Source organism: Esox lucius, chromosome 25, assembly GCF_011004845.1.
Source record: "Esox lucius isolate fEsoLuc1 chromosome 25, fEsoLuc1.pri, whole genome shotgun sequence".
Taxonomy (NCBI): domain Eukaryota; kingdom Metazoa; phylum Chordata; class Actinopteri; order Esociformes; family Esocidae; genus Esox; species Esox lucius.
In genome coordinates this window covers 14,017,819-14,045,201 of record NC_047593.1, presented here as the reverse complement: position 1 = coordinate 14,045,201, position 27,383 = coordinate 14,017,819, and the positions used below count along the sequence as shown (strand labels likewise).

Sequence of the window (27,383 nt, the reverse complement as noted above, 5' to 3'; positions counted from 1 at the left end):
TTTAGTGCACTGGTTCGGCATAGCGAGCTCAGACGTTACCTATTATTTACACTGTTCACAAAAAGGCGTTAGGGTATTTAATACCATTGCTTTAAAAAAACAAACATGGAAACTGTAATGTTGTCTATTTCAACATATACATTAGTAACCATTGATATACAACTTACAAAGGGGGGTTCGGAATTACTGGTTCGTATTGTCGAAAGGACATCAACATGGTCGTCCGTTGCTAAGCTCTAAACACGAGGATATATTGCCATCTGCCGGGATAAGCCTAACATTACTACAACCGTGTTTTGAGGTAATACAATGTGTAGTTCTTGAAGGTGACCAAAAGAGGACACTGTATTCAACAAAAGCAGTGAATGATTGGGATTGAACTGACATGGAACGCCAGGTGTTCTGAATGTATTAAATTGAACGGATCAACCGATCTAATAGATAAATTCAGTGATTGACTAAATTCAACACACCTGGTTCTTCAGGTTAGTAAAATAAGATACCGGAATACTGGACAACGACATTTGTGGTAACTGGAATTCACATAATTGGGAATCGGTGATGAAAATGAAATTATTAAAAATGAATTACATGCAAACTCTCCAGGAATAGGGTTGTCCATCATGCCCGGCAGAGCACGGCCATAGTCTGGGAGCGGCGAATATTTTTTTGCTCTCATTTGGTGTCTCATCTCTGGCTCGAAGAAGAATCTAAGCAGCCATAGCAGGACCTCCGGTCAGCCTGGTGTAGTGTCGGGGGTGTCTGCGTAATATCAGATGTACCTAATATGACTTCATGCTAAATAATTTGTCAGGGCGGGTATTGACACCGGTACAGTTACTGACCTGTTACATTACTTCAACTACTGTGTAATATGTGCTTCTAACACCCACGAGACACCCAGTTGTATGTACGAATGTGTAGTTAAATTGGAACACAAGACTCATTATTAATGATTATTTACCATGGAGAAAAAGGAACCATGATGTGCAATAACACAACGCTTGCTGTTGTGAAAAATCTGACTTTTCGCCAGTGTTCCCTTGGCAATGTTTCTGGACACGAGGCTTCGGATGATGTCAGAGGAAATTGGACAATTTGACCGAGAGACACCAGGAGGATCTGAGACTAACACACAGTGGTTTAAACAATTGAAACATCCCCTTGAGCTCATCTGAAGACACAACAAAGAGAAACCTAAAATGTCTGGAATTTTTGCACGCTCATAATCTGAATGACTAGAAGAAAACACCCCACACCGAGGATTACCCCAATACAGTTTAAAACTAAGGGACACTGTTTATGTAAATGTTCGGCCACTGGGGGTTTAGGGAAATAGATCAAAATAGATAGACCTAAAGAAATGGAATAGATCACATGCTGATTAAAAGGTCTAACAGCAAGAGCCTTTCAGAACAGTTCAATTTGAATATGTAATGTTGTTGTCTGTTATCAGTTCAGTAAAACACCCATAAGCATCAGCCTACAGCCAGTTTATGTGGCCCCTGTACTGTGAGCTGAGTTGGTAGAGCATAGAATTAGGGTTTGATTCCAATAAGGGTGGGGGGGGGCAGTATCGAAAAATATGTTTACTACTGCAAGAGCACCTACATGACTTTACTGTGACTCAGTATGACTTTACTGTACTTCCACTGGCGTACAACACTTCCTCTGAAATCACAGGGAATAACAGGACTGCACCTCAGTCTGGTGCAGTCATGTCATACTTATTGGTTCTAAGTATGAAAGCAGAAGTGATCTACACCATCGCCACCACATTTTAAAGGATCATATTCATCCCATCCTGATTTGACAAGACTCTTGACACATTTGAATAAACACTTGTTCAGTTCCATCAATCTCATATCGAGGTACAGTTTTTTTTTGCCCTCTGCTTTTGCCCTCTGTCAGTGGTCAAGATTCTTCGTCATTAGTAAATGCATTGCAAAATATGCTTATATTCAAACGTATATAACTGGAGATTGTGTAATTGTTTAGCTGTTGTATGCTCTGGAGATTATATAAAAATGTGTTTTATAGTGTGTTTACTGTCTGCCTGCCAGTCCCTTACAGTAGCTGAGAGCTAACACTCATTGAGTTAGTTTCAGAGACGAGGGGACATTTAAAAAATATATATATCTGAACTCAGAAAGTATTAGTGAAACTACAGTACTCGGTTAGACGTAGTTTCATTTTGAACCATATCACTGTTTGTGGTGGTACTCCTATCTGGGGTTTCAAACTATGGGAGACTGTACAGTATTCATAAACTCAATCATTTCCAGCCATGTGTATTACTTATGCTAAAATACAAAAATGACATAAGGTGTAAAACTGCTACATGAGTAAAGGAGTTTATGTCCTTCACATTATCTTGTAGGCACATGTTAATGGATGTTTTACCAATATTGCATAATCATTTACTTTAAAATAAGAGACCACTTTACATCGTCAAACATGAGGACTGTTTTGAAAGCCACTTTCTATTTGGCCGATTTTATCGGCATGTGGTTTTTTTCATTTCTCAAAGTCTATTTCATTCCTTTAATGTGGAATTAATCTGTCAATTATAAGAGATAAAACATACACTTTTATCTGGTTTCCATGAACCACTAATGGCCAAATTATGACATATACAATGCTATTTTGGTCTAATCAGTACTAGGGCAATAATTCATTTGTTTGCTTCTTTCGTCTTGGCCAATTCTAAGACTTTAAAAGAAAATCTGTATTTCTGTGTTTTGGCTGCTCAAAACAGAACAGGGGAAGGAAAAGGCACATCACCACTGAATGGGAAACCATCAGTTCTGCTTCTGATACTTTAAAGGGAAGGGTTGCTTTTAAAACCAGGATGTGAGGATGTGCCAGAAGTAAAGCAATGGAACACAGAGTGCTGAAGGCCCCCCAGCCAAGCAGAAAGCAAGTCTCCACAACCAACTCAGCCAAGAAAGGCTTAACTCAACTGGGGCTGTGAGAGAACCATGAAAGCCTCAGTTCCAGATGTCTGCCTGCCAATAGAAAAACATTGATGAAATCCCCTGTCTGTCAAGGGGAGCTCACGGCAGTAAATGGAAGTCAAAAGTTTTGTAGATGAGGCATGGTGAAACTAATTGGGGCTTTCTGAGTGTAGTTTTGAATAGCAACATAAACTTCTTGCTCCCAACACATTCTACACCACATCCAGCAGAGGAGTTCCGCTCATATTGTCAGGCATGATGGGGATATACCGTTTAAGCCCAGGAAAAGAGACAAGACAGCTTCCTTTGATTTAAAATAGGGGATCTTTAGGAGGTCCCTTTGCCATTTCCATGTCACTGGGTTTGTTACTCCTCTATGTCAAGTTTCGGTCCCTCGCAGTGCATCCGCATCTAGATCCGTGGATGAAACTGTTCCACCAAACGGTGTCCACTGATACAGAACAGTCCCCAGCACTGCAACTGTGCCTACCTCAGCCAGCAACGCCCGACTGAGAAAAACAAAAAAGGGCAATAACACCATTCTCACCTCTGCAGCCTTTTCTCAATGTGGTCTGCCGACGTCTGCTTGAAACCGCAAATTCTTAAGTCTCCAATTCTTTGAGGGCAGGTGCTCAACCTAAACTGCAGTCAGTTTAGCTAAACTAAACCCACGTAGAAAAAAAAAAAATCCCTACTAAGCGCCTTTCATTGACCACCAACCACATACTGTGGCGTAGCTGACAGAGAAAAGGTATGGCGTAAACGGGCCTAGTCTAGGTCTATGGCTATCCACGAGTACATATTTACCCAACATGTTGACATGGAAACATTTCTTTAATCTATTTTAGCAAATTTGTGTGGGCCTGTGTTTGGTATGGTGTGATGCAATGTATTGCTTGACTGGACTGGATTTTCTTGTGCCCTTTCAGACCTCTCAGACTAACTGGACATATGACGAATGGTTTATCCCTGTCCAATAAATCAATAAAAGTACCAGTAAATTTTTGTAAGGTTTTTTTTTTTTTTATAACTGAGTTTTTACTTGAAAAAGAGCTCTTTAAAAAACTATTGTCTCAAGCTCTTGTCGTTGTAGCCCATAAACCCACTAAACAAAACAATTATTTAAACCATATCTTATTATAAAAAACCTGTGTTTCATTTCCAAAAATGCAACTACAGATGAAAGAAACTTCAAGGAACAAGTTGACAACATTATACACAGCCAATTGGTAGCCTATCAGGTGACAAATAGCCATGTATTGTCAACATTATCCAGACTACCAAAGCAGGCTGTTATTTTTACACATTTTAATTGGAAATAATATGTTCGTTCTTACTTTCCTCATATTATTTTCTTTGCCAGTAAATAGTTTTGTTAATAATATGTGGAACTGGTACGCATTTTCCTCCCACAAAGGTGACGTATGGATGTGGCCACTCGGTGACGCGTGTTGTTTATACAGTGCTGTGCGGTGGCGGCGCTAGAGAGTTGGCTGCGTTGCATTGTTGTTAGATTTGAAAGCAGCATATATATTTATTGGAGAGTGCTTTACTAAGTAATATATATAGGCTATAACGTGCTTGGGCATATTATTTAGGCTCTTGACACTGATAATTCTAAAATAGTTTGCATTCTAGGAACAAGGAGGCGTCGTTGGGATCGATTCGCACCTTACAGAGGTTCTGGATGAACAACAAAGACTGAACCGAAGCGTCGCTCATCTCCAACCTTGCATAAACCTGTCAGATTCGGTTGTTATGCGTAGTACACCGAGATAAATTGCCACTGGTATTCGATTTCGACTGATTGTGTCGGAAATAATTTGTGGAGTATTCGGCGTACACAGCTGGAATTAAATCACCTTTATCGCGGCAGGCTGTTGTACACTGAAGTTTGGAGCGCGTATTTTTGTAACCGACGATTTGGCCTATGTGCCTTATTGCGCCTTAAAGTCAAATATTGTCTGTATTCGGATAAATACGGCGACATACGCTGTGGTGGTTATATAGCCACACCGCAACCAAGCCGTCGTACAATTGACACCACAAATACCTAATCAGAATTTCAGTTTATTTGAGAAACACCGTTTCAATCAGCTGGATTTGATGTGCTCTTAACGAAATCAACGGGAGGAAGATGTGGGTCAACCCTGAAGAGGTGTTGCAGGCGGGTGCGTTGTGGATAACCGAGCGAGCGAATCCTTATTTCATCCTCCAGAAACGCAAGGGCCACGGGGATGGCGGAGGAGGACTAGCGGGTGAGAATTGTCTGCTGTGGATCTCGCTATCTGCATGTCTCTAAAACAAGCTATTTAATGCTAATGCGGCTGTAGAGTATTCATTCCGCAAGATGTTGATGGAGGGGGATTGTGTAACAGTTATGGTTGGATATTGAGTGAAGTGACAGGTTACGACAGCTGTCACTGTCAAGAGGTGTTAAAGTGGTGACAAAGACGTGTGTGTGTGTGTGTGTGTGTGTGTGTGTGTGTGTGTGTGTGTGTGTGTGTGTGTGTGTGTGTGTGTGTGTGTGTGTGTGTGTGTGTGTGTGTGTGTGGAAGGGGGTGGTGGGGGGACTCGACTGTAAACGCATGAATGAATAGAGGCACGTCACCCGAATTGCCTTAATAAAACTACACGCATAGCTACACACATGCGGGTTTTGAGCTTATCGGGTCTACTAGGCCCTTGTGTGTAGTAAGGGAGTGCGTTTCGGTCTTCGTACACCCGCAGTATCATAGACCCGACTGGCCCGACTTTGACAGAATTTGGGTAAATGGTATATTTGACTTAGGGATCCAACATTTTCTAAAATACTCTGTTTGGCCCATCTTTCGTGCTGGTTTACATGTGGACTGTTGCCTTGTTTTATTTAGAAATACTGTAGATCTAATTAATACTGTGTTTATAAAAAAAAAAAAGCATTCATTTTGTTTAAGGTCCTTTGGCCATTTTAAAGTTTCAGTCTGATTGTGTCGGATTGGCCTGTTGGAGAGCCTAACCCATTACCAAGATGAATTCCACTGGTCTAATAATGAGTCACATTGGGACATTCATGCATATGGGCCAGAAGTTAGTTCTTGCCTGATTAAGCTGAAATTCCTGGCCTTTTTCTCCCTCAAAAGTATCTTTAACAAAAATGGGATAATCATATTTCAATCTGGCCCCCAACTGTTTTGCCCTTGAGCAAGGCAATTACCCCTAATTGCTCACTTACACTTGGTTATGGATATGCTAAATGGCTATACTTTTATACTTTTACCACTGAACCATTATACAAACAAAAAAAGAAATGCATTGATTACTTGTTGTTTACTATGTGCCTAGTTCCATTCAATCACTATATCAGTAGGCTACTAGCTAGCTAAAATGAACCTGGATATCTCCCCTGACAAGGAAGATTAATCCCAGCACTTGGGACCACCTTAAGGCTCAGATCAATAGAAAATAACCTGCAGGTCATTAGTGATAAGAACCTTGCATACACAGGGAATGCTAAGATGTCTGTTGATTTGCCATTCCACGTGCTGAAGTCTGTATACCACCGAGACAACAGGCGCACACAGTGTGTGGAAAACACACAGACACGGCTTGAACCTGTTCTTTCACACATGTATAATACATGCTGAATCATTGCCTCTTCGCCGCTCTCTTCCTCCGTCTTCTCCATCACGAACGCCGTCTTAACTAGGACACAGTGATTGGGAGAGGGGAGGTACATTAGGAAGGAGCAGCACGGAGATGTTTTATACGTACAGACTATGCCTGCAACTGAAGCGACTCCCTAATTCCCCATAATGCTAATCTTTTCAGGGCTTGTTTCAGACGGACGACGCCAGTTGCCAGTGTAGTTCTCCCAAATCGCAGTGGTCTCGTCCGCTTCAGGCTGACCCGAACTGAAACCTATACATTAATTCCTTGCATCTTTGATAATCCAGACAGCTGAATATTGGGTTGCGATGTTACCTTGTGTTTCAGAAAAGACGAGATCGCTGATGAGAGAAAAAAAACATGTACCAAAATCGATCCTTTCAGAAATCCAAGAGGTAGGGTGGATGGGTTCAGTTCAAGTCATTGACTCTGAGCTGTAGAAAGGCTTCTGATATCTCCATATCCCTGCCTTAACTAGACTTGCTGGCCCTGTCATAGGGGGTCAAAGGGGGGGATGAACCATGTTGTCATCCGCAGCGTTGTGTTGCCTTCCTCAGTGCCAGTCAGCCAGTAACACAAATGACAAGGGGAGCCAAAATGGCCTCCGGGTATCTCATTCAGTTGGGCAACGTTTAACCAAAGGACAGTGGCCACGGTTTTACCCCCTGGCCGGCGACTGAGAGTCGGCCCTTAAAACGACACTCTCCCGCTGCACTCTCCCCCGTTTTATCTTTTTGCTGGGGTTAGTGACTGTAGCCACGACACGTGAGGCTATGTGGGATGATGTCATTGTTATGCAAATGTTGAGCGGGCCATGCCGAGGGCCAGTTGGATTTCCGAGAGGAGATGCAGAAATCCTGGGCTCACTGGCAGGCTCTGCCCAGTAAATCCCCCCCCCCCACCCCCTTTCAGCGGGTAGGGAGTGTCAGGCCAGTGCCTGGTCCTCCCAGGGTGTACGGAAGAGGACCCTGGGCCAATCGTTCGTCGCCTTCTGCCGCGTTCTTTCGGCTACTTTACATGAGAACGAAGGAATCGGTCCCGGGGTTGCAGTAGTACAGCAGAGGCTGGTGTGTTCTCTTATAGGCAACTGCTGTCCCCAGTCAAAGTTTGGTCGCAATGCCGGATAGAAATTGGATTCCTCAGTTGTGAAATGCTGGCTTGTGATTTAATCCGCAAATCACACTCCCGAGATTTCACAGTATTAGAGTGCGTCATTTGGACGTTGTTGTGACATGAAACTGAGCTTGGTATGCATATTCGACCTAGGTGGGTACCTGGCCTGGACTTCAAGTTCCCTCTGTTTCCTTATATTTGTCCGTATCTCCCCCTGATTATCTGCCAGTTATCTGCCACTTAAGTTAAGAGCTTATTTCTGGTGACATCTGACCTCTACACATATAAACAAAAAGCTTGGCAAGGTTTAAAAAAAAAGGGGGGGGGGGGGCACTTGATTTGGACATTATAGGGCACTGGGTTAAAAAGAAAAAAAACGATAATCCACAGGTACTGGGTTCCATCACCGGACCCAAACAGGTTCCTGTTATTTGAAACAATATGGATCCTTTGGCCATGGATTTGATAAGATGCCGTGTCATTGTCCTGGAGAAAATGGGCCCAGCAGAAAGCAGGATGGAGACAGGCTATATTAACTCACTACAATTTCTATTCTTTCTTGCTCAATGTTGTTTTCCTTTAAATAAGGAACCATCCCACCATTTGGAAAAGGAAGCTTTTCTATGTAACAACGGGCAGGCCAGGCTTGGACCTTGCTTCTCCAATCTGTAGAAAACATCATGTGATTCTGCCCTGTCATTGCTGCACACAAATGCTGTAACGGTCGTGTTTTTCTGTTCACCCACAACAAAGAAAGTATTTCTCATTGTTGCCTAGTTTCTGAACGTCTTGTTTTTTTCTAGTATATAGACAGGCTGTTCACCTCAGTGTTTGTGCGCGTGTGTGTGTGAGACCAGATTGTGCTTTCCCAGAGTTCATGTTATAGATAAATTGGTCAATAGATCCAGGGTCAAACCTCTTCTCACCGCACACCATGCCTTGTGTACTCTTTTGTGCTCTTAAAGAAAACTTCCCTGCTGATCTAAACAATGTGATGTGGAAAATGTAATTTCTTGTATAAAAAAAATAATACATTAATCACTCTCAATTGGTGTTGTGAATTTCTACCCCATGTTCCAGCTGACGTTTTGGAGTAATGGTTTTACTTCTTGAGCTGTAGGTTGAAAGTAGTTGCCGTCACAGGATGTTGTGGGTGTCGCCTTCCCCGGGTCTCACTTCAGCGGTGTCCTTTGTTGTGCTTAACACCTGCGCTTCCTGTGCTTACCCACCTGTGCTTACCCCCAACCCAGCTGTGTTAGGTCAACAACTCCAGTCCTGGGTACCAGCAGGCTCGTATTAGAACACACTCATCGCAGAACTAATACCCTAATTCAGCTGCCTGACCAGTCATAAAGCTCTTGATTATTGAATGCAGGAGTATTATTATTTAAATTTTTTTTAATAATTTTCTTTTCATCACGTTACTGCTGAGCTAGAACAAAAACATGCTGCCCTGGGGGTGGAGAACTGGAGACTTAATAATCTGTTCTACTGGAACAACAGGTTGAACCTTGTAACAGGTTTGGAAATGTAAGACCTGTGTCTGCCACATGTGATACATCCTGTATAAGGTTCAATAAACTAAACAACTGCTACAAGAATAGCAGCAGCTTTAGTGTCTGTAGTAATGATATGCAAATAGTAACTGGGAATTTAAATGGGTAATCAGCTACTGCTTCATCCATTTTTGACAAATATATTGCTTCGTCAACTTGAAGAATATACAGAATGCTTGTATAAAGAGTAAAATGTGAACGCTGTATAGCCTCAACTAAATGGATTTTGGCAAGGAAAATAAAACACAAAGCACGTGTCTTTAGGGAAATTGCCTTAATTTTGGAAACAACTATCATTATGCTGCCATCGAGTCATTCATTTTAATTTATGATCTTAATTTATCGAACATTGACTCGTATTCATACGTTTTCATTTTTTTAAAGATCAAAGGATTTGGTCTGTTTCCTGCTTGCAATGGAAGAAATATTGCGGTACTGGTATTTGTCACAGACCTTATTCTCACCGTGCTCCAGAACTCTGTCTACTGTTCCAACACTGGAGGAAGCAATGGGTTGTAGAGAGCATACCACCATTGTGAATACTGTGGCAGTACCTCTACTGTAGACCGCGCTTATCGTCCCTGTGAACCACCAAAGACACAGCCGTTGTCTGTTGTCAGACGGAGGGACCACTCCTGGCTGTCTGTCCTAACGTTTAATTGGGCCATGCGTAGGAAGAAAATGTAGAGAACGAGAGAATGATACAGAGGTAGGATGATTGTATTCGGATGTGTTAATTACAGCAATTAGTGTAGTCGTGACAGTATCCCCCAGCCGGACGGTATCCACAAAGGGCAGATGTATCGGTCGAGACTGGCCCAGGATGATCTCAGAGAACTGGAGAACAGGCTTGTCTTTAAGTGCCTGTCTGTCTTTATCTCCGTGACTCACGGAGAAACGCATGCTTCTGACACCACCGGCCAACCCTGTCTGTGGCAATCGCAATATATCCAACCAGGAAGAAGTAGTTTTAAAGCAGCAGTCTGTGGCTTAAAAAAAAAATCACAGTTTGAGTATGTTGGAAGGAAACCGCTTAAAGGAAAAACGTTGATCCCATATCAGCTTTAGACCAATGTTGCATGTAAAACAAGACTAATCCATATTCACAACAAACATTTTAGGAAGACTAGCATATATATCACTTGATAATTTTTCGATGATTGTTTTAGGAATGGTGGTACTGGTTCCTTTAAATCTTCCGATAGACTCATCAACACTTGAGGTTATAAGGAAGGCACAAGAAAGCAAGAAGAGTATAGCTGTGGCTTAATATCAAGCAATCAGCTGCGCTGTTCATTCGCCATGCTGTGTTATAGCAGTCAATCACCTGTCCATCCATCTTACCTCAATCCACATCGATTAGGTTATTCATCTGTCCTTCCACCCCAGGTGACTTTGCCCTCACCTTCTGCCATTGATCCGTGGCACGGGTGGAATATGAGCTCTATGCCGTTGGCATGGTTGTGGTCATCGCCCCCCCCCCCCCCTTATTTGATAGGGATGATCTCCTAGCAGGCAGGCTCCATGAAGGGCCTTTCATTGAGAGCGTTAAGCAGTCTAACCTGGGTTAATGCATCAGAGATGGCCTCAGTCACACAGTGGAGGATGTGTGTGTCTAAAACCACGGCGATGTTGGATTTAGTGTGTCAACGGGTCGTCACGGCGACGACTGGTATTCATGACTTTGTCGTATTGGATATGTTTTTGTTTTTGTTGTTGTTGTTTTATATACGTTAACATTCCTCCTGTTCCCTAAGCTGTTGTGTACAGAACCACGAGCTGTTCCACAGTATCGGCCTTCCTAACACCGGCACCCCTGTCTCCGTTCCCGGTTCTTTCTGCTCCAGGCCTGCTGGTGGGAACCCTGGACGTGGTGCTGGACTCCAGCGCTCGAGTGGCCCCCTACAGGATCCTCTACGAGACGCCTCACTCCCTTACCTACTGGCTCATCGCTCATGGTCTGTGTGCGTGTGTGTGTGCGCGCGCGTGTGTGTGTGGTTACTGTGTGGCCTCCCCCAACCCTATGCTGCCCTCTCTTCCTGCATATCCCCCTGTTGCCTTGAAGGCCCCCAAAATTCCAAGCTGTTAAGTCACGGTTCGGCACTCTTAAAGGGCTAGGACACAGGCAATGGGAATCGACGGAAAAACAACGCTGGCGTCCGAGTGGGTTGTGCTCACCGCGCCGGTGTGTGACGTTGCTGCCCCCCCCCCGCCCCCCCGACCGTAGATGTAAATATTAGCACCCTTTACTTTCTTTCGCTTCAGCCTCGCAGTGTGTGATAAGGACCTTTTGTCACTTCAAAGGGAGCCTTGATGCAATCAGACACACTCACCGTGACGCAGTAAAGTCATGTGGAAGTGGCCTGACGCCGCAGTAATTTAAGATAGGACTCGACAACAGAGGACCGTACTCCCAGACCTGATGAGCGACCATAGATTAAGGGGTAGTGGCAAGACGTGAACAGACGCCTTTAGGCGTACTCGCACCCAGGATGCTCACTCAAGACTGACTCAAAAAGAACAATCTGTTGCGTAACTTTGGGGATGATAACAAAAAACAAAAAAAAGGTGTGGATCAATGTGTGTGTCTGTCAGTGGTGGATTTCAAAGGTCAAATTGGGACATTATTGCTTTTACATGTTTTGTGTGGGACTAAGCACGCAGGCGTTGCTTTAGTGAGAGATGGGTAGATAGGTAGAAAGGAGGCGATGAAATGGAAGGCCAGGTTTAGAGTCCTCCTGAGGGCTGGCCTCGAAATGGCAACCACTCCACCACCCGCACTCCTCATCTCTCCCCACCCTCTCTCCTCTCGCTGCCTGCCAGTAGCTGAAGGGAAGTGGAGCGGGCTGTTTGCCAGACATTATCACAAATATAGCTGAAGGGATGAACAGTGCTCAGTGGCAGCACTGTGGATTTGCAAAGAGGTGCTGTTCAACATTTTCCTTGAATCTAAGGCGATATTTCAAGGCATTATTATTTAGGTGTTTTAGCCATTTAAATGTTTTTACTATTATAGCTGTTATCCAGCCAGGGCAGAATGGACTAGCTGGGACCACAGAGTGATGTCACTGTATGGGCTATCAAGATTAGTCAAAGTGAGCTGTCTGAGTAATAGATTTAAGCCATCTGTACTGGTTGCGATGGACCGTCATTCTCTACCAAAGAGATTTGAGGAGGAGACGAGGAGAGTGGGAGGATGCAATAGATTGCTGTTATGAATCTCCCAAGTTTGCCTAAAAACAGTCTGTGCCGTTCCCCTCTCTAGGAAGCTCCCGTAAGGAGATCACGGAGCACTGGGAATGGTTGGAGCAGAACCTCCTGCAGACGCTGTCGATCTTCGAGAACGAGAATGACATCACTACCTTTGTCAAGGGGAAAGTTCAGGTACTTCATAGTAGCATCATCTACATCCTCTATTTTCCACAGCTGTCACTTCACTCCAAATGTGCTTCACTCCAGAAATGCTTAAGACTGCTTGGGGAGTTACCAGGTTGGTTGTGTTCAGTTAAGAAGAGATCGACGGTAGGACCTGGTTACTGGTTACTAGCGGACGTTGTCCGCAGTTTGTCCAGGCAACAGGAAGTACGTAAAGAGATGCATTCTCCCTCAGGGCATCATCGCGGAGTACAACAAGAACCATGACGTGAAGGAGGACGATGACACCGACAAGTTTAAGGAGGCCATCTGTAAGTTCCGGAAGCTTTTCGGCATGCCCGAAGAGGAGAAGCTTGTTAACTACTACTCGTGTAGCTACTGGAAGGGCAAGGTGCCTCGGCAGGGCTGGCTCTACCTCAGCATCAACCACATCTGCTTCTATTCCTACCTGCTGGGCAAAGAAGGTACACGTTCCCCAAGGCGATAAATGCCACAGACCTTTGTGCGAAGTGTCTGCAGGTTTTTGTCTCGAACAACCGTGGTAGAACATTCAAGCAATGATGAATAGGTTTTAAGGTCAGGCCCCCTATTTACTCTTAAAAGAAGCCCCAAAATTAGAAAAGTCCTTTTTACAATACGTATTTTCAAATTGTTTGGATGGTGTTGAGTGGTAGTAATGTATATTTCAGTGGTAGTAATGTATATTTCAGTGGTAGTAATGTATATTTCAAACACCCCACCTCTCTCAGCCAAGCTGGTGATCCGCTGGGCTGACATCACCCAGCTGGAGAAGAGCGCGACCCTCCTCCTCCCCGATGCTGTCAAGGTAAGCCTCAGTTCTATCATGGCTAACCTTGACCGCCACTCCATATTAGCACGTCTTTATCCGTCGCTTCATCCTCTCTTTACCGTCATCTCTTCTTACCTTCATTCAGGTGAGCACACGGGCGGCCGAGCACGTCTTCTCCGTCTTCCTGAACGTCAACGAGACCTTCAAGTTGATGGAGCAGCTGGCCAACATTGCCATGCGACAGCTGCTGGACAACGAGGGCTTCGAACAGGATCGCTCCTTGCCCAAGCTCAAGCGAAAGTCTCCCAAGAAGGTGTCCGCACTTAAGAGGTGAGTTTCCAGAGCATTACCGTTTCTGTTTTTGGGGAATTGGATGTTGTAGTTGAGAGGTTTTTGTGGGTGTCTGCCCCTCTAAGTGACGATTTCAGTCGGCAAAAACGTCAATCATTAAAAATTCATTAACTAGGCCTTATACATGCTGCATGACATGTTAAAAGGCTTTGTTGTGGGAGGCCTATACATGTAATGCCTTTCTCGTATATGGTTAAACTGGCACGAACGCTTTCTAGCACTCGCCAATATAAATAAATGGGTGTGCCGCCAAAAGACAATCCTGTCTTTCATTGGAAGAAAGTATAGTATTTTTCTGAAGTGTCCGAAGGACACTAAAACTGGAATCCCTTTTCATTAGTTTGTCTCACAGCTACTTGCTTTACACCAACAACATGATTATATTTAATGATCCATATAGCTCCAGCTGATACTGAACTCTTGCAATTAACTAGCAAACTTAACATCACTGGCCAAGACTTTAAAACGCACTGCCCTCGAGACATGAATTCCAACTCTCCAACCACTGCTCCAGATTGATTCCATATATGGATATCTGTTGTAATGTTATACTGTCAGACTACGTCTCGGAGTGCTTTTAAACTCTACTGTCCCTGTCTTAGTTTACCAACTTAATAGTTACTGTCCGTAAACAGACAGCGGAGGACTAACGTCTTACTCGTCGTTCTTCACTCTCCCAGGGACCTGGATGCCCGAGCGAAGAGTGAGCGCTACCGGGCTCTGTTCCGCCTGCCCAAGGATGAGAAGCTGGACGGACACACCGGTTGCACGCTTTGGACGCCCTTCAACAAGACCCACATCCTGGGCCAGATGTTTGTCTCCACCAACTACATCTGCTTCACCTCCAAGGAGGAGACCCTGTGCAGCCTCATCATTCCCCTACGAGAGGTGAGCCTGGCTGTGGGGCAGACCTTCTTTGCCGAAAGTTATCCCTAATTGTTCCTCCTCCCCCATAACACTCCCCCAGGCCCATTGCTGTAAATAAGAATTAGTTCTTAATCAACTTGCCTGGTAAAATAACCTGTGAAACCCCCCACACTGGACCACCCTAGGCTACAATATTAGATTTAACCAATCTTTTAGGCCGAGTGTGTTGAACTTAGTCAGTTACTGACCCGGTGAGCAAATTGGTCAGCTGAACACGCCTGGTCTTACGGCTCGGTTAGATATAAAACCGTTCTTCAACGTGACAAGGAGGAGAGATACTCCCTGTGGCTAATGAGGTCTAAAGACGGTAAGCATCCGTTTCCCACACCCGCTCAGCTTTCACCGCCGTCAGTCCTTCCTCTCTGCGCTGCAGTTGCCAAATTACTACTGCACGGCCTTAATCGCTGGCGCGCCAAGTGTGGACGAAACTAATGATGCCTGATACTGGCGTTGTAATTTGTGGCGCTTAATTGATTCAGCTTCCGGGCATGTGGGTTGAATCAGTAGCAGTGTGAAACTGTTAGCTTCCTTTGAACTCGCTGGCATGTTTAATAGACACTTGGTGTTTAGTTGATTCATGTGTCCACTGTCCCAGGTGACAATCGTGGAAAAGGCAGATAGCTCCAACGTGCTGCCCAGCCCGCTGTCCATCAGCACCAAGAACAGGATGACCTTCCTGTTCGCCAACCTCAAGGACCGCGACTTCCTGGTGCAGAGGATCTCCGACTTCCTGCAGCAGACCACCTCCAAGATCCGCTTCGAGAGGGAGATCGCCGGGAGTCTCAGCAGCTCCGATGACGAGGTGAGACCATGTCTGTGTCATTGTATGTCTAGGATGCCGTGCGTCACCTATCTATGCTAGGCTCAAGTATGCATCTATGCGGAATTGTACCTCCTCCGTCAAAATGGTGACTGCAAACAAAATACTGTGCAATGGGCGTTTCGTATTTGCCCAAAGCATCTCTGGTGCTGGTCTCAGACCAGGTGTTTTGATGAAGCCGCTGTGGATAACAGCATCAGCGGAATTACTTGAAATGCCAAATGTAAACCAGAGTGATAAAACGACTCGCTGCTGGTGTCACCCCCCAGGTGTACTCCCAGCAGGGCTCCCTCCTCTCCAGCAGTCCCCAGCGGAGCAGCCTAGGCTCGGAGGGGTTCTCCGAGGGCGAACGGCAGTTCAACCTCAACGACAACAGCGTGCCGACTGCCACTCAGGCACTGATGACCATGTACCGACGCCGCTCCCCGGAGGAATTCAACCCCAAACTGGTACGGTCGAAGAGCGTTCGTCGAGCCCGCGGTCGGGTGACATGTCAGAGAATGCTGGACTTTCTACTAGAGAATCTGAATAATTATGCTATTCTTAAAGTAATAGACCTGAACTGGGAATGGCGGAATTGAGTTCAGCATTTCCGGTCGGGCGTTTTTGAAATGGCTGCGAAATGCTAAGACGCAAACTATAATCGTGTTTAAACGCCTGCATGCTGAATAAACTATTGGGAAACATTTTAATTTCGACATGTACAAACATATTGAGGGCTCCTCATGAGTCGGTGCTAACATCAAGCTACTGATTAAGTGCATTATGCACCAGGGAGCCACAAAATTGATCTAAAACCCTGCTAGGCCTGAAGCTTGTAGTCTGTGTCCTATTCCCGCTCCAGCCTCCTCCGGGGTTTATATTACACAGCTTTCAGGCCCTTGTGAAGTTGCTGATGTAGACTAGTGAGCGGGGAGTGTGTATAAAGTATTAGACCTGAGTTAATTATAGTGAACGTAACCTGAATGTCATTATTTACTGACATTTACTGAGTATTTGTGCAAGATGCCTGAGTCGAGAGTTTGTAAACATTCCTGTGAAGGCATGCATGAACCAATCAAGAGGCAGGGGGAGGGTTCTCACCATCAAGGAAGTTCCCAGGCACCCAGTCCTGATTGGCCGATGGTCTAGAGCTGTCATTGGTCGGTTACACAGAATTTGCGTAATCAGAATTACATGCAATTGGACTCAACATTAAACGAATAGGAAAATCCACTTTGAAAACATCTCTCAAGCTCAGGCTTGTTCTTTTTCTCTTCTTTCTCTCGAAACACGGTGAACTCCGTTTGCTCCCCCCAGGCCAAGGAGTACCTGAAGGAGCAGGCGTGGAAGAACCACTTCACAGAGTATGGCCAAGGAATGTGTATGTACCGGACAGAGAGAACCAAGGACCTGGTGCTCCAGGGAATCCCTGAGAACATGAGGGGAGAGCTGTGGCTGCTGTTCTCTGGTGAGACCAGCACGCACGTGCACTCATCACAAACACACACACACACACACACACGTTACATGTTACCATATAGTACAATTTTTACCATAATACTCTCAAATTCACTGTACTTATGTCGTCATGTTTATGTCACGCTAAGCCAATCCGTTTGTGACATTGGCTTGCTTGACCGTCTCCTTCTGCGTCCCCTCAAGTCGTGTGAATAGACAGACAGAAAAAAGACTGCACGTACAGTACATGCTTAAGCACACACACGGCTTACCTACATGGAGACGTGTGGTGGGGACCACACATCTGATACCTGCTGTTACCACAGGTGGAAAGCAAGAGTAAAAGCCTGTGAGAAGCTCAAAACAAGGTAGTTTGGCGTTTTCACAGACACATTGGTTTAAAAGTAGACGTGCCTGTCTTCTGGTGGTGTTGTAAGTATTCGGTCAAAAATGTGCCCTTATTTTCACTTTGCGTGTGAAATTGGGTTATATGATGCAAAGAAAAACAAGGCATCTCATTAAAATTGCATTAGCTTGGCCGTGGAAAGTAATTTCATTCCCGTCTATTGCTGAGCATCAGCATCTTGCTAATCTGACCTTTAGCTGAGCCGCGTACTCCAGTTTCACTATGACTGTGTAAGACCACACGTTCTAGCCAGGTGAAGCCAAAATGAGCACGGCTTTCACTGTTCTTTCTACTGACGCCTGGGTTTAGTCAGGCTAACCAGTGCAGCTTGTTTGTGTTCTGTGGGCGGTCGGTTGAAGAGGTAAGCTGACCTTGTGGCGCGCAACAACTGTGAAAAAGTGACTGATTTATTCAGCAACCTGAAGAACTAGTCGACCTTCAGGCAATATTGACCACTATGCTCAATATTTTTTTTCTTCAGAAATCTTTCTTCCTGTTGTCCTTAATCTGCTAGTGTTTATCTGACCTTAGAGGACATGTCTGTTTATTTGCATCCCCATTCGCTGACTCCATGGCAATAGCATATTTTTCAGTACGGGGTCCTTCCCTGTGTGACCCAGCTATGGTTTCTTCTTCAACAGCCGTGCACCTGCACTTCCTGAAAGGAGAGTTTGTTTACATGCTTGGCTAGTCTCTCTTTTAGAGCAGCTCAATTGCTGTCCTTTTAAGTAGAAGCAGATGCTGTTTTAATTTCGTCATCTGTGTGGCCCTTGACACTGCATAGTGAGAGATAAGCCCCTTTGTATTAAAGTGAGTACACGTCTACCTGTGTTTGCCTAAAGTACTTTATTATCTGCCTGTTTGGCTGAGTGAAGTAAAAGAGTGTTGGGAGTGTAGAGAGAGGCTGGTTTAACAGTCTCTTACCCAGGGGATGCACTTATCTATGTTTATCTAAGGGCACAAAGCTGTTCAGTATAGAATAGATTCTGCCAGGAGAAAAAGAGAGAGGCTTAGCATTGCATGTGTAATGGCTGCCTGATACATTCCTTGGTTGGCAAAAATGGAACCAGAGGTGAAAAGTTCCAGTCTTCCTTCAAATCGTTCTGGACGCTAGTAAATGTACTTTATTAATTCCCCTATACCTGAAATCACGCTCTGCTACATCCAACGTTGAGGTTCAACACAGTGGCGACTGACACAACCGCCGTCCCTTAATTCCTCCCCTTTGGCAGGCGCGATCAACGAAATGGCTACCCACCCGGGTTACTACGAGGACCTGGTGGAGAAGTCCATGGGGAAGTACAACCTGGCCACGGAGGAGATCGAGAGGGACCTGCACCGCTCGCTCCCCGAGCACCCCGCCTTCCAGAACGAGATGGGCATTGCTGCTCTCCGTAGGGTCCTCACGGCGTACGCCTTCCGGAACCCCAACATAGGATACTGCCAGGTACTCCGACAGGGCGTGCACACACACACACACAATGCCTGACGGCCTGTAAATGGTCTGCCCTTGGTTGTGTTAGAGGGGTCCCTAAGTTCAGCTCCCCTCCCCTCTCCTCCCAGGCCATGAACATAGTGACATCGGTGCTGCTGCTCTACGCTAAGGAAGAGGAGGCCTTCTGGCTCCTGGTGGCCCTGTGCGAGAGGATGCTTCCTGACTACTACAACACCCGGGTTGTAGGTCAGTTCAGACGTGGTTTTTTTGTTTGTTTCGTTTTTTTAAATAATAATCGGGATGCGTCTGCGAGTTGAAAATCGCGGCAAGCCTTTTTGATGGGCACCTGGTCCATTTACCCGATGACCTCGGTCAGTTTTGCAACTGCCGGAGAGTCGCTGGGGTGGTAATGAGACCTGGAAGTCACGACTAATGATGCCCCCCCATGATGCTTTTTAAGTTTTAATGCTGAAGGGGCTTCCCAGCCACTCGGCCGCTTGTGCCACAGTTATGGCTCAGCTGGGTGCTATGAGGAGGCCCGTAGACCACCAAGCTTAGGAGGCCCAACTTAATGGTGTCTTCTGGATGTCTTGCCTTGGTTTGTCTCAGCATGTCTGTTACGCGGGAGGTTTGGTCTCCCTTTTGCTCTGTGTGCTGTGTCCTTTCTTTCTCTCTCTAACCTGCCCCTTTCCCGGGAACCCCATGCAGGAGCTCTGGTAGACCAAGGTGTTTTCGAGGAGCTGGCCCGGGAATACGTCCCTGAGCTTTACGACTGCATGCAGGACCTGGGCGTCATCTCCACCATCTCCCTGTCCTGGTTCCTCACCCTGTTCCTCAGCGTCATGCCCTTCGAGAGCGCCGTGGTGGTGGTCGACTGCTTCTTCTACGAGGGCATCAAGGTCATCTTCCAGCTGGCGCTCAGTGTGTTGCACGCCAACATTCACCAGCTGCTGGAGGCCAAGGACGATGGAGAGGCCATGACCGTGTTGGGAAGGTGAGGTGGTGGGGGCGTGTGAGTGGACAGACAGACTAACCCCAGCCTTTCCAAACCAGATGTGTTTTGAACCTCAAGGAACCAAATGTAACAGCCCTGAACTGAAGGGACATGACTGGCAGGCCAACCCCAACCTTTGACCCCAATGTGGGTTTTGTGGTTGGTTAAATTTAGCTTGAGTTGTGTCCGTCATGTAGATGAGAGGTTCCCATCTTGTGCCGAAACGTTGATAAATCACGCTTTGTCCCTTCGCGGACAACTCACTTCAGACTTGATCAATAATGTCTTTGATGAATGCTTCCGGTTGTGCATGGTTTAGAGCTCACCCTACCATGGAAGCATCCTTCTCTCAGGAAATGTACCTTCGAGGTTTATCAACCCGCATGTGTTTTCAAGGTACCTGGACAGCGTGACCAACAAGGACAGCACCCTGCCCCCCATCCCCCATCTCCACTCCCTGCTGACGGACGATGGGGAGCCCCACCCGGATGTGGACATCTTCAAACTGGTCCGCAGCTGCTACGAGGTGGGACGCTGAGCGCCGTCCGCCCTGCCGTTGCCTCATTCTGTCAGAGGAAATAGAACTAGTCAAAAAACGTCTTCCTGTAGATGAGTGTATTCACCTGTACTACTGTGTTCCCTTTCTGACTGTGTCTGTTGATTTTTGGCGGCTTCAGTTCGTATCCCAGAGGTAGAATAGCAGCTGTATTGACTTTCCTCCGTCCCCTGTGGCTTGTTCTAGAAGTTTGGCTCCATCCGGGCGGATGTGATCGAGCAAATGCGCTTCAAGCAGAGACTGAGAGTAATCCAGACTATTGAGGACACGACCAAACGCAACGTGGTAAAAAACTCTGCTTATTACACGCACATGGTATGACACTGGTACAGCACATCTTTGGTGTGGAGGTTATCTTTCTTTGAAGTCCAGGCGTTGTTGATTTAAGTTTAGGGTTAAGGTTAGGCATTACATCTAGGTAAAGCTTAGGCATAAATGTTACTTTATTGAGGTTAGGGTTAGGTTAAGGAGAGGGTTAGGTTTAGGGTTAAGGTTAGGGCAAGGGAGCATGCAATTTCAATTTTGGAGGATATCCATACAAACTTGTGTGTGTGTGTGTGTATGTGTGCATTCATTATTGTGTTAAAAGCTAAATTACTCATGCATATCCTATATTTTTTCTCTGTTCTTGTTCAGGTTAGAACCATAGTGACAGAAACCGCCTTTAGCATTGATGAACTGGAGGAGCTGTATGTCCTGTTCAAGGTGAGTGAGAGACTAGCCAGACAATAGAAAGTCTTAGAAACTGCCCATTAACCAATAGGAAGCTCAAGGGATACACATCCTGTTCCTTTCATGTCCCCCGTCCTCCTCCTCCTTTGCCATTTACATTCTCCCATCTTTCACACAGTCATGCTGCCATGGCAACACAGAATTATGGGCTAGAATTTGTCCCAGGGCTTAATATATATAAACATAAATAGCAAACGCACTCTTCTCTCTGTCCATTACCACAACATAAGCTCAGGATGCGGGGGAAAGACCAGTCCTTATTCAGCATATATCTAACGGTTAGAGCTTGGGCCCCGGGTTCATTAGGAAAATGCGTAGCTTGGCAGTAGAAGTACGGCAGGGCACATTGCCTGGATGTCACACATTATTCAAATCGGGTGCCAATTAAGATATTGTGCAGCGCAACCCAGTGGCGTGACCTCTGTCACCTCACCACAACTGAACAGATTTACCCAGGACCGTTTGGGATCCCGTTTGGGATCCTGTTTGCGATCCCGTTTGGGATCATGCCTTACCTGTTCAAAGGGTCTTAACCACGTCCGGTCCGGTGGTCCATGGTTTGTGTGTTTTTTTAGGATCCCGTTCCGTGTGCATGGACACCTGCCGTCCAAACCCGTCATCCGTTCATATCGTCCCCTTTCTAGGCGGAGCACCTGACCAGCTGCTACTGGGGTGGCACGGGCAGCAGCAACCCCACAGATCGCCACGACCCCAGCCTTCCCTACCTGGAGCAGTACCGCATCGACCTGGAGCAGTTCAGAGGCCTGTTCAGCCTCCTGTTTCCCTGGGCCCCGGCGAACAGCGCCCACTCGGACCCCCTGGCCCAGCGCCTCTTCAGGCTCCTGGACCACAACGGAGATTCGCTCATTAACTTCAGGGAGTTCATTAGCGGACTGAGTGAGTGTCAGCGGCGGGGGGGGGGGGGGGGGGGGGGGGGGGGGATTGTAGTTCAGCGAGTGGGGGGGGGGGAGGGGGTGTCAACCTGTTGGGATTTAAGTTTTGTGTGGCTTTACATTTTCGTCATAATGAAATGACCTGTATGAAATATACCTTAAAAAAATGAAATAATCTAATATAATCTGACCCACTCTAGGCATTCTTTGCCACGGGGATCTGACTGAGAAATTGAAGATCCTCTACAATATGCATGTGATGCCTGGTAAGTGCGCGTGCGTGCGTGCGTGCGTACGTGCGTACGTGCATGTGTGTACATACGTGTGTGTGTGTGAGACTGAAGCAGCGCTCTGAGAACTGGAAATAAAAAGTAGTCTGGGGGGAAATATACATCAGTTACAGCCGAGTGAGGTGGATTGGGAGTCAGGAGAGGGGATTTATTTACTGTAAAGACTAGAGGAAAGAAAAGCATTGTTTGGCTACGCTTGGCTGAGCATTAGTAGCACCGGCCAACGTTTCGCTTCCCTTCTCAAAACAGAATTGTGGGTTGGTGTGCATAAACCCACACTTTGTGTGTTTTAGTGTGGCACGATTTCTGGCTGGTAAAGGAGAACAAACTCAGAGTATCTTTTCAGGTTATTTTGCCAAGCCTGTGTTAATTCTCATGCTAGAAGATCTGGAAACGCTGCGGTTTGCATTTTTACCTCAAAACTGTAGTACGATAATATGATATGTGGAATAGCAACAATAATTGACCACTGGCTGTTTTTCCAATGCAAAAGTTAAAGGACACATTGTACATGTTGAATAATAATTGAGACACAAGATGTGATGTGCAGTGGTCCTCTCCTGTCCCCTACAGAGGTGACCCATGAGCAGGAGGAACCCGACTCTGCCTTCGAAGCCACCCAGTATTTCTTTGAGGACATCACCCCAGAAACATCTAACGGTAGGTTATCAAGCTTATCTACGCGCCAGAGGTGGCGTGGGATGTTCCAAGCCAGGTAGCCCCTTGGGATTCTCTAACATGGGCTGTCACACACCACCAAGCATGCATCAGTCTATTCCAAGATGTGTCATTTCAACTTTGCCCTCTTCTCCCTTTGTGTCCTCCAGGCCTTGACCCCAAGTGCAAAAGTGAGAAGGACGATGGCTTTGTCAGGGTCACATTCAAGACTGAGAAAGGTACAAAGCTGCTTTGAAACTGTTACGGGTGAATAATTTCCATTTCAGTTTTTTACAGGACCTTCTGTAACACGGTACCCTGCTGACCAACCTCTAAAATAATCTGATCATAGTTAACTGGTCAAGTTCAAATCACCAGGGCTCAGTTTCCCATAAGCCATCTATCTGCTTGTCCAAATTAAATGAATAGGACAGACAAACCAGTTTCTACGCACATACACAAGACCTTGAACTTCATTAGCCAAGAAGAATATTTTCAGAATATTGTTTTCTCTTCCAACCATCTCCAGTCACACTTTCCCCAGGGTGTCTTGGGCAGCGAAGCGCCACGCCCTATGATGTAACGTTTACTGTGGAATGACTGAATCATCCCGACAGACCCCTAAACCGAATAAGGGAAATAACCAGGCTGTGCTTGCTTCATTAAAACGTGTTTATTGTGATTATTGGCCCTGGCCCAACCAGATGGATGTGTTCGTTTACGAGTTCAAACGTCAGAAATACCGCTCTGTTTGACACCACGTCTCGCAGTATGGGCTGTAGAATAGTGATCCAAGAAAGCTTGTGTTTGGCCACCTGTATTAAGGGCACGTGGCTTAGAATAGAATTCCTACCCTTAACAGCTGTGTGCGTGTTTGTTCGTTCATGTTCAAATAACTGTACTGGAGGGCCTCCAACAGCTGTTTGGGGCCACAGACAACTGTGGAAAGTAGATTAAATATTGCGTGGCTGGTAGATACATAGTTTTTCATCATCCAAAATATCACTCCAAAATGTCACCATGAAACACATAATTTGAATGAGTATGCTATGTAGTGTTTCTCAAAAAAATCTAATAGTAAACCAATTACCAGTCATACATCATATCTGATGTTGATCAATTTCCTTTAACCAATGTGGCCACAGTCTTTTAACCAAATGATCTCTCCGGTGAAGCAAATGGTGAGCTCCACCTTGATGTTACCATGGTTACAGACCGTGGTGTCTCTGTGGGAGATGTTATTCTCTGTGGTAAAGGCTGGCATCCTATCCACTGGTTTAGTAATCTGTCGTCTTGCCTTCTTGTCAACACCAGGCATGTGAATAACACAATAAAAATAGGCCAGAAATATAAGGACTAACTACTTTTTTATTTCTTCACATTTTAAAGCATACTGACTGTGTTTACGTTGTATATTTTAACCCTAAGATAGTGGTCTAGTTGACTGAGTCTGTCTCATCTGGAATGCGTACAAAGGCTGGCTGTTTTTGGGAACATTGACCTGAGCTAGTGAAAACCCTGTTGGATCCACTGGGAGAAAGGTCATAGTAACTTACAGCAGTGTCGATGTAGATCAATATATCCTTTTAGAACAATGAATGTGTGAATTGGATCACATAGACCTGATCTCTAGATCAACTCTCATACTCTGCTGTGCTGCTGTAAGTGTCACGTACGATAGTCCCTAATATGTCTGCTTTCGCTTCAGTACACTCAGGACATCATTGGCTGTACTCTGCAAAATATGCTTCCTCAAAAGTAGGCAGAAATGATATCAGAAAGCGAGAATCAAGCAAAGAAAACACCAATGAGTGGTTAGTTTTGCTTCTTGGAAAGAGAGTAAGAAGTTTGTGGAAAAAAGCCACAAATTCAGTTGTACAATGCAGCTTTGTTCAGACTTTTTTGCCCTGATACAAGTAGCATGAACTCACCCCATTGGCAGATTTTGTTTGCTTGATCTAATTTTTTATTTCCCAGTCTTGTTTATTTCCTTCTATAAATAGTCAGAGTGCTGGGCTGCTAGCTTAACATCAATGTTTGTTCCCACAGTAAAGAAACTGCAGGCCCCTGATTACCGCAACTACCTGAAACTCTGGAACCGGGGGACCAAAAACAACCTGGAGAACGTGAAGGATCTGCCGAAACTCAACCAGGTAAGATCATTCGAACCCAACCCAGGTCACAGTCCCAGGGCGAAGCCCACCAAAAACACTTCAGGCGGTCAATGTGTGACTATGTGAAGCCAGCTGATCTCTAGGTTCCTCTCCCTCCCCCTCTCTGTCCAGAGCCAGTTCATTGAGCTGTGCAAGACATTGTACAACATGTTCAGTGAGGATGCCCAGGAGCAAGAGCTGTACCACGCCACAGCCACGGTCACCAGCTTGCTGCTGGAGATGGGCGAGGTGGGAAAACTCTTCTGCTGCCCTACCAAGGACCCAGAGGAAGAGGACCTTGAGGACCCAGGGGAGGCCAAACCCTGCGAACCAGCCCTGGTTGGAGGGGCCCAGCCTGGGAGCGTCTACCACGAGAGGGTCCAGGGAGAGGGGGAGGGGGAGGAGGAGGAGGGGGAGGCCAGGCCGCATGGCCCTGGGAACGGGGACAGCGGTGGCGAACAGCTGTCCGGCATGGAGGACATTAGGTTGGAGGACTCGTCCCCGAAAGACACGGGCACGTCATCCTCCATGCTGATCTCAGACGACGAGACCAAAGACGACACGTCCATGTCGTCCTACTCCGTCCTCAGCACCGGCTCCCACGAGCTTGACGACAAGCTACACTGCGAGGATATCGCCGACGACACGGTCCTGGTGCGCAGCGCGAACGGGCCCCCTGGAGGAGGGAACGGGCCTCTCGGCGGAGGTAGGGCCCGGGGCGGAGGCGGGGGGATGCCTCACAGCACTAGCGTTGATAAAGACTGGGCCATCACCTTTGAGCAGTTCCTGGCCTCGGTGCTCACCGAACAGGCCCTGGTGCTTTACTTCGAGAAGCCGGTGGACGTGGCGGCACGCATCACCAACGCCAAGAATGTAAGGAAAGCAGGGCGCCCCCTGCTGTCCACCAGTGACTATGAGATCTTCTTGTCCGGCTAACGGGTGGCGTGTGATTGGAATTAAAGAGACTTCATAAGAGACAGTGAGACTCGTATCCTGTAGGTTGACTGTTTAGGAATACAGGGAAAAAAACGGTGAATCTACCTTTCTTTTATGTATATGTGTAACGTGTAGTTAAAAAGTCTTATGCACTTTTCCGAGGGGGGGGGGGGGGGGCTGGTTGAGTGAGGATGCCAGTCTTGGAACTGAAATGTGTTAACATTTGTGTATGATAGCGTGAGAGTTGCTCTAAGCAATGTCTTTTACACGATGTCAAAAACACCTGTTTTATTAGAGTGTGAAGCAGAGGTTAATAAGGACATAAGGGTTTTATCGATCTCTGGTCTCCGATGGGATCCGGCAGGGCCGTGCTGTATGTACTGTACATGTATTAGCTGATCTTGCTTTACTTTATATGAAGTCATGTATACATGTTACGACTAATAATCTCAAAACCAATTAGACCGCTACGTATCAGGGTTTTTAGGGCTTGCGGACCCACAAACCAGTCTAGGAGTCGCCTGGCTCTGCCCCAGAGGACCACTGCTCACTCCTTATAATGTGCTAACTGCTAGGCGAATTGACTGACAAGCTGTGGCTAAGTTTTTCTCGCTGCTAATCTGCAAGCCTCTAATTTACACCAGTAACTATCGGGTCAGTTGGGTAGCTTCCGCTCGCTATAATAGACAGCTGACTGGATCGTACTTTTGGAGTTCATGCGTTTAGTTCCCACCGGTTCAGGTTAACCCAAACTAACATTTGGACTGAAACCCATCTTAGAAGAGTTGAAAACCATGCATCTGACTCCTGAGGTAAATTTAGTAGGGATAACACTGTACAGGTTTCTGTTCGTGTGGAAGCTTAGCCTACATAATGAAGTTGTTCTCCTCAATGTCTCTTCAACCAGAGCACCAGCACTTTGTTCATCACCCCAAAAAAGGTTTACAACAATCCTTCCTTGCATCTTTTCTTTATCAATTCCACTAGCATGTCTTGTCTTTCCCCCACTCCTATACTCATTTTTTGAACTCTCCAAAAGCTGGTCTTTTTTTTTCCTCAATCGTTTTTTTTTATCACATTAGTACAATGTTTTTAACTCTTTTTGTTTTGTATATTTTTACGCTTTTTGTTTGTTTTTATTGGTTTCAGTGTAAATGCTTTGGTGTCCCCCGTGTACAAAAGCCAGGATTGTAAGTGTCCTGTATCACTTCAACTAATTACAAAGTGTAGAATAAACGATCCTATGCTAAGTATTAACAATGCCTTGTTTCTAATGGGGATTTATCAGTAAGAAGTACTCATACTGTGGCCTGCGATACAAACAATTACGTGGCACTGAAGCGGATAACATCAT

The 27,383-nt window shown here is 45.8% G+C and overlaps 1 protein-coding gene across 1 annotated transcript; it reads left to right on the top strand.

Annotated features, from left to right (window-relative positions):
- The first annotated feature begins 5,094 nt into the window (after nt 1-5,094).
- tbc1d9 (TBC1 domain family, member 9 (with GRAM domain)) lies at nt 5,095-27,286 on the top strand. The gene is made up of 22 exons (XM_010888333.5): nt 5,095-5,215; nt 11,122-11,232; nt 12,540-12,658; nt 12,885-13,113; nt 13,399-13,475; nt 13,585-13,769; nt 14,471-14,678; nt 15,313-15,519; nt 15,807-15,986; nt 16,837-16,987; nt 18,616-18,830; nt 18,947-19,064; nt 19,527-19,812; nt 20,209-20,338; nt 20,555-20,653; nt 21,005-21,073; nt 21,745-21,997; nt 22,194-22,259; nt 22,857-22,943; nt 23,111-23,179; nt 24,990-25,093; nt 25,226-27,286. The coding sequence occupies exons 1-22, from the start codon at nt 5,095-5,097 to the stop codon at nt 26,027-26,029; spliced, it is 3,888 nt and encodes a 1,295-aa protein (XP_010886635.4). The 3' UTR covers nt 26,030-27,286.
- The last annotated feature ends 97 nt before the right edge of the window (nt 27,287-27,383 follow it).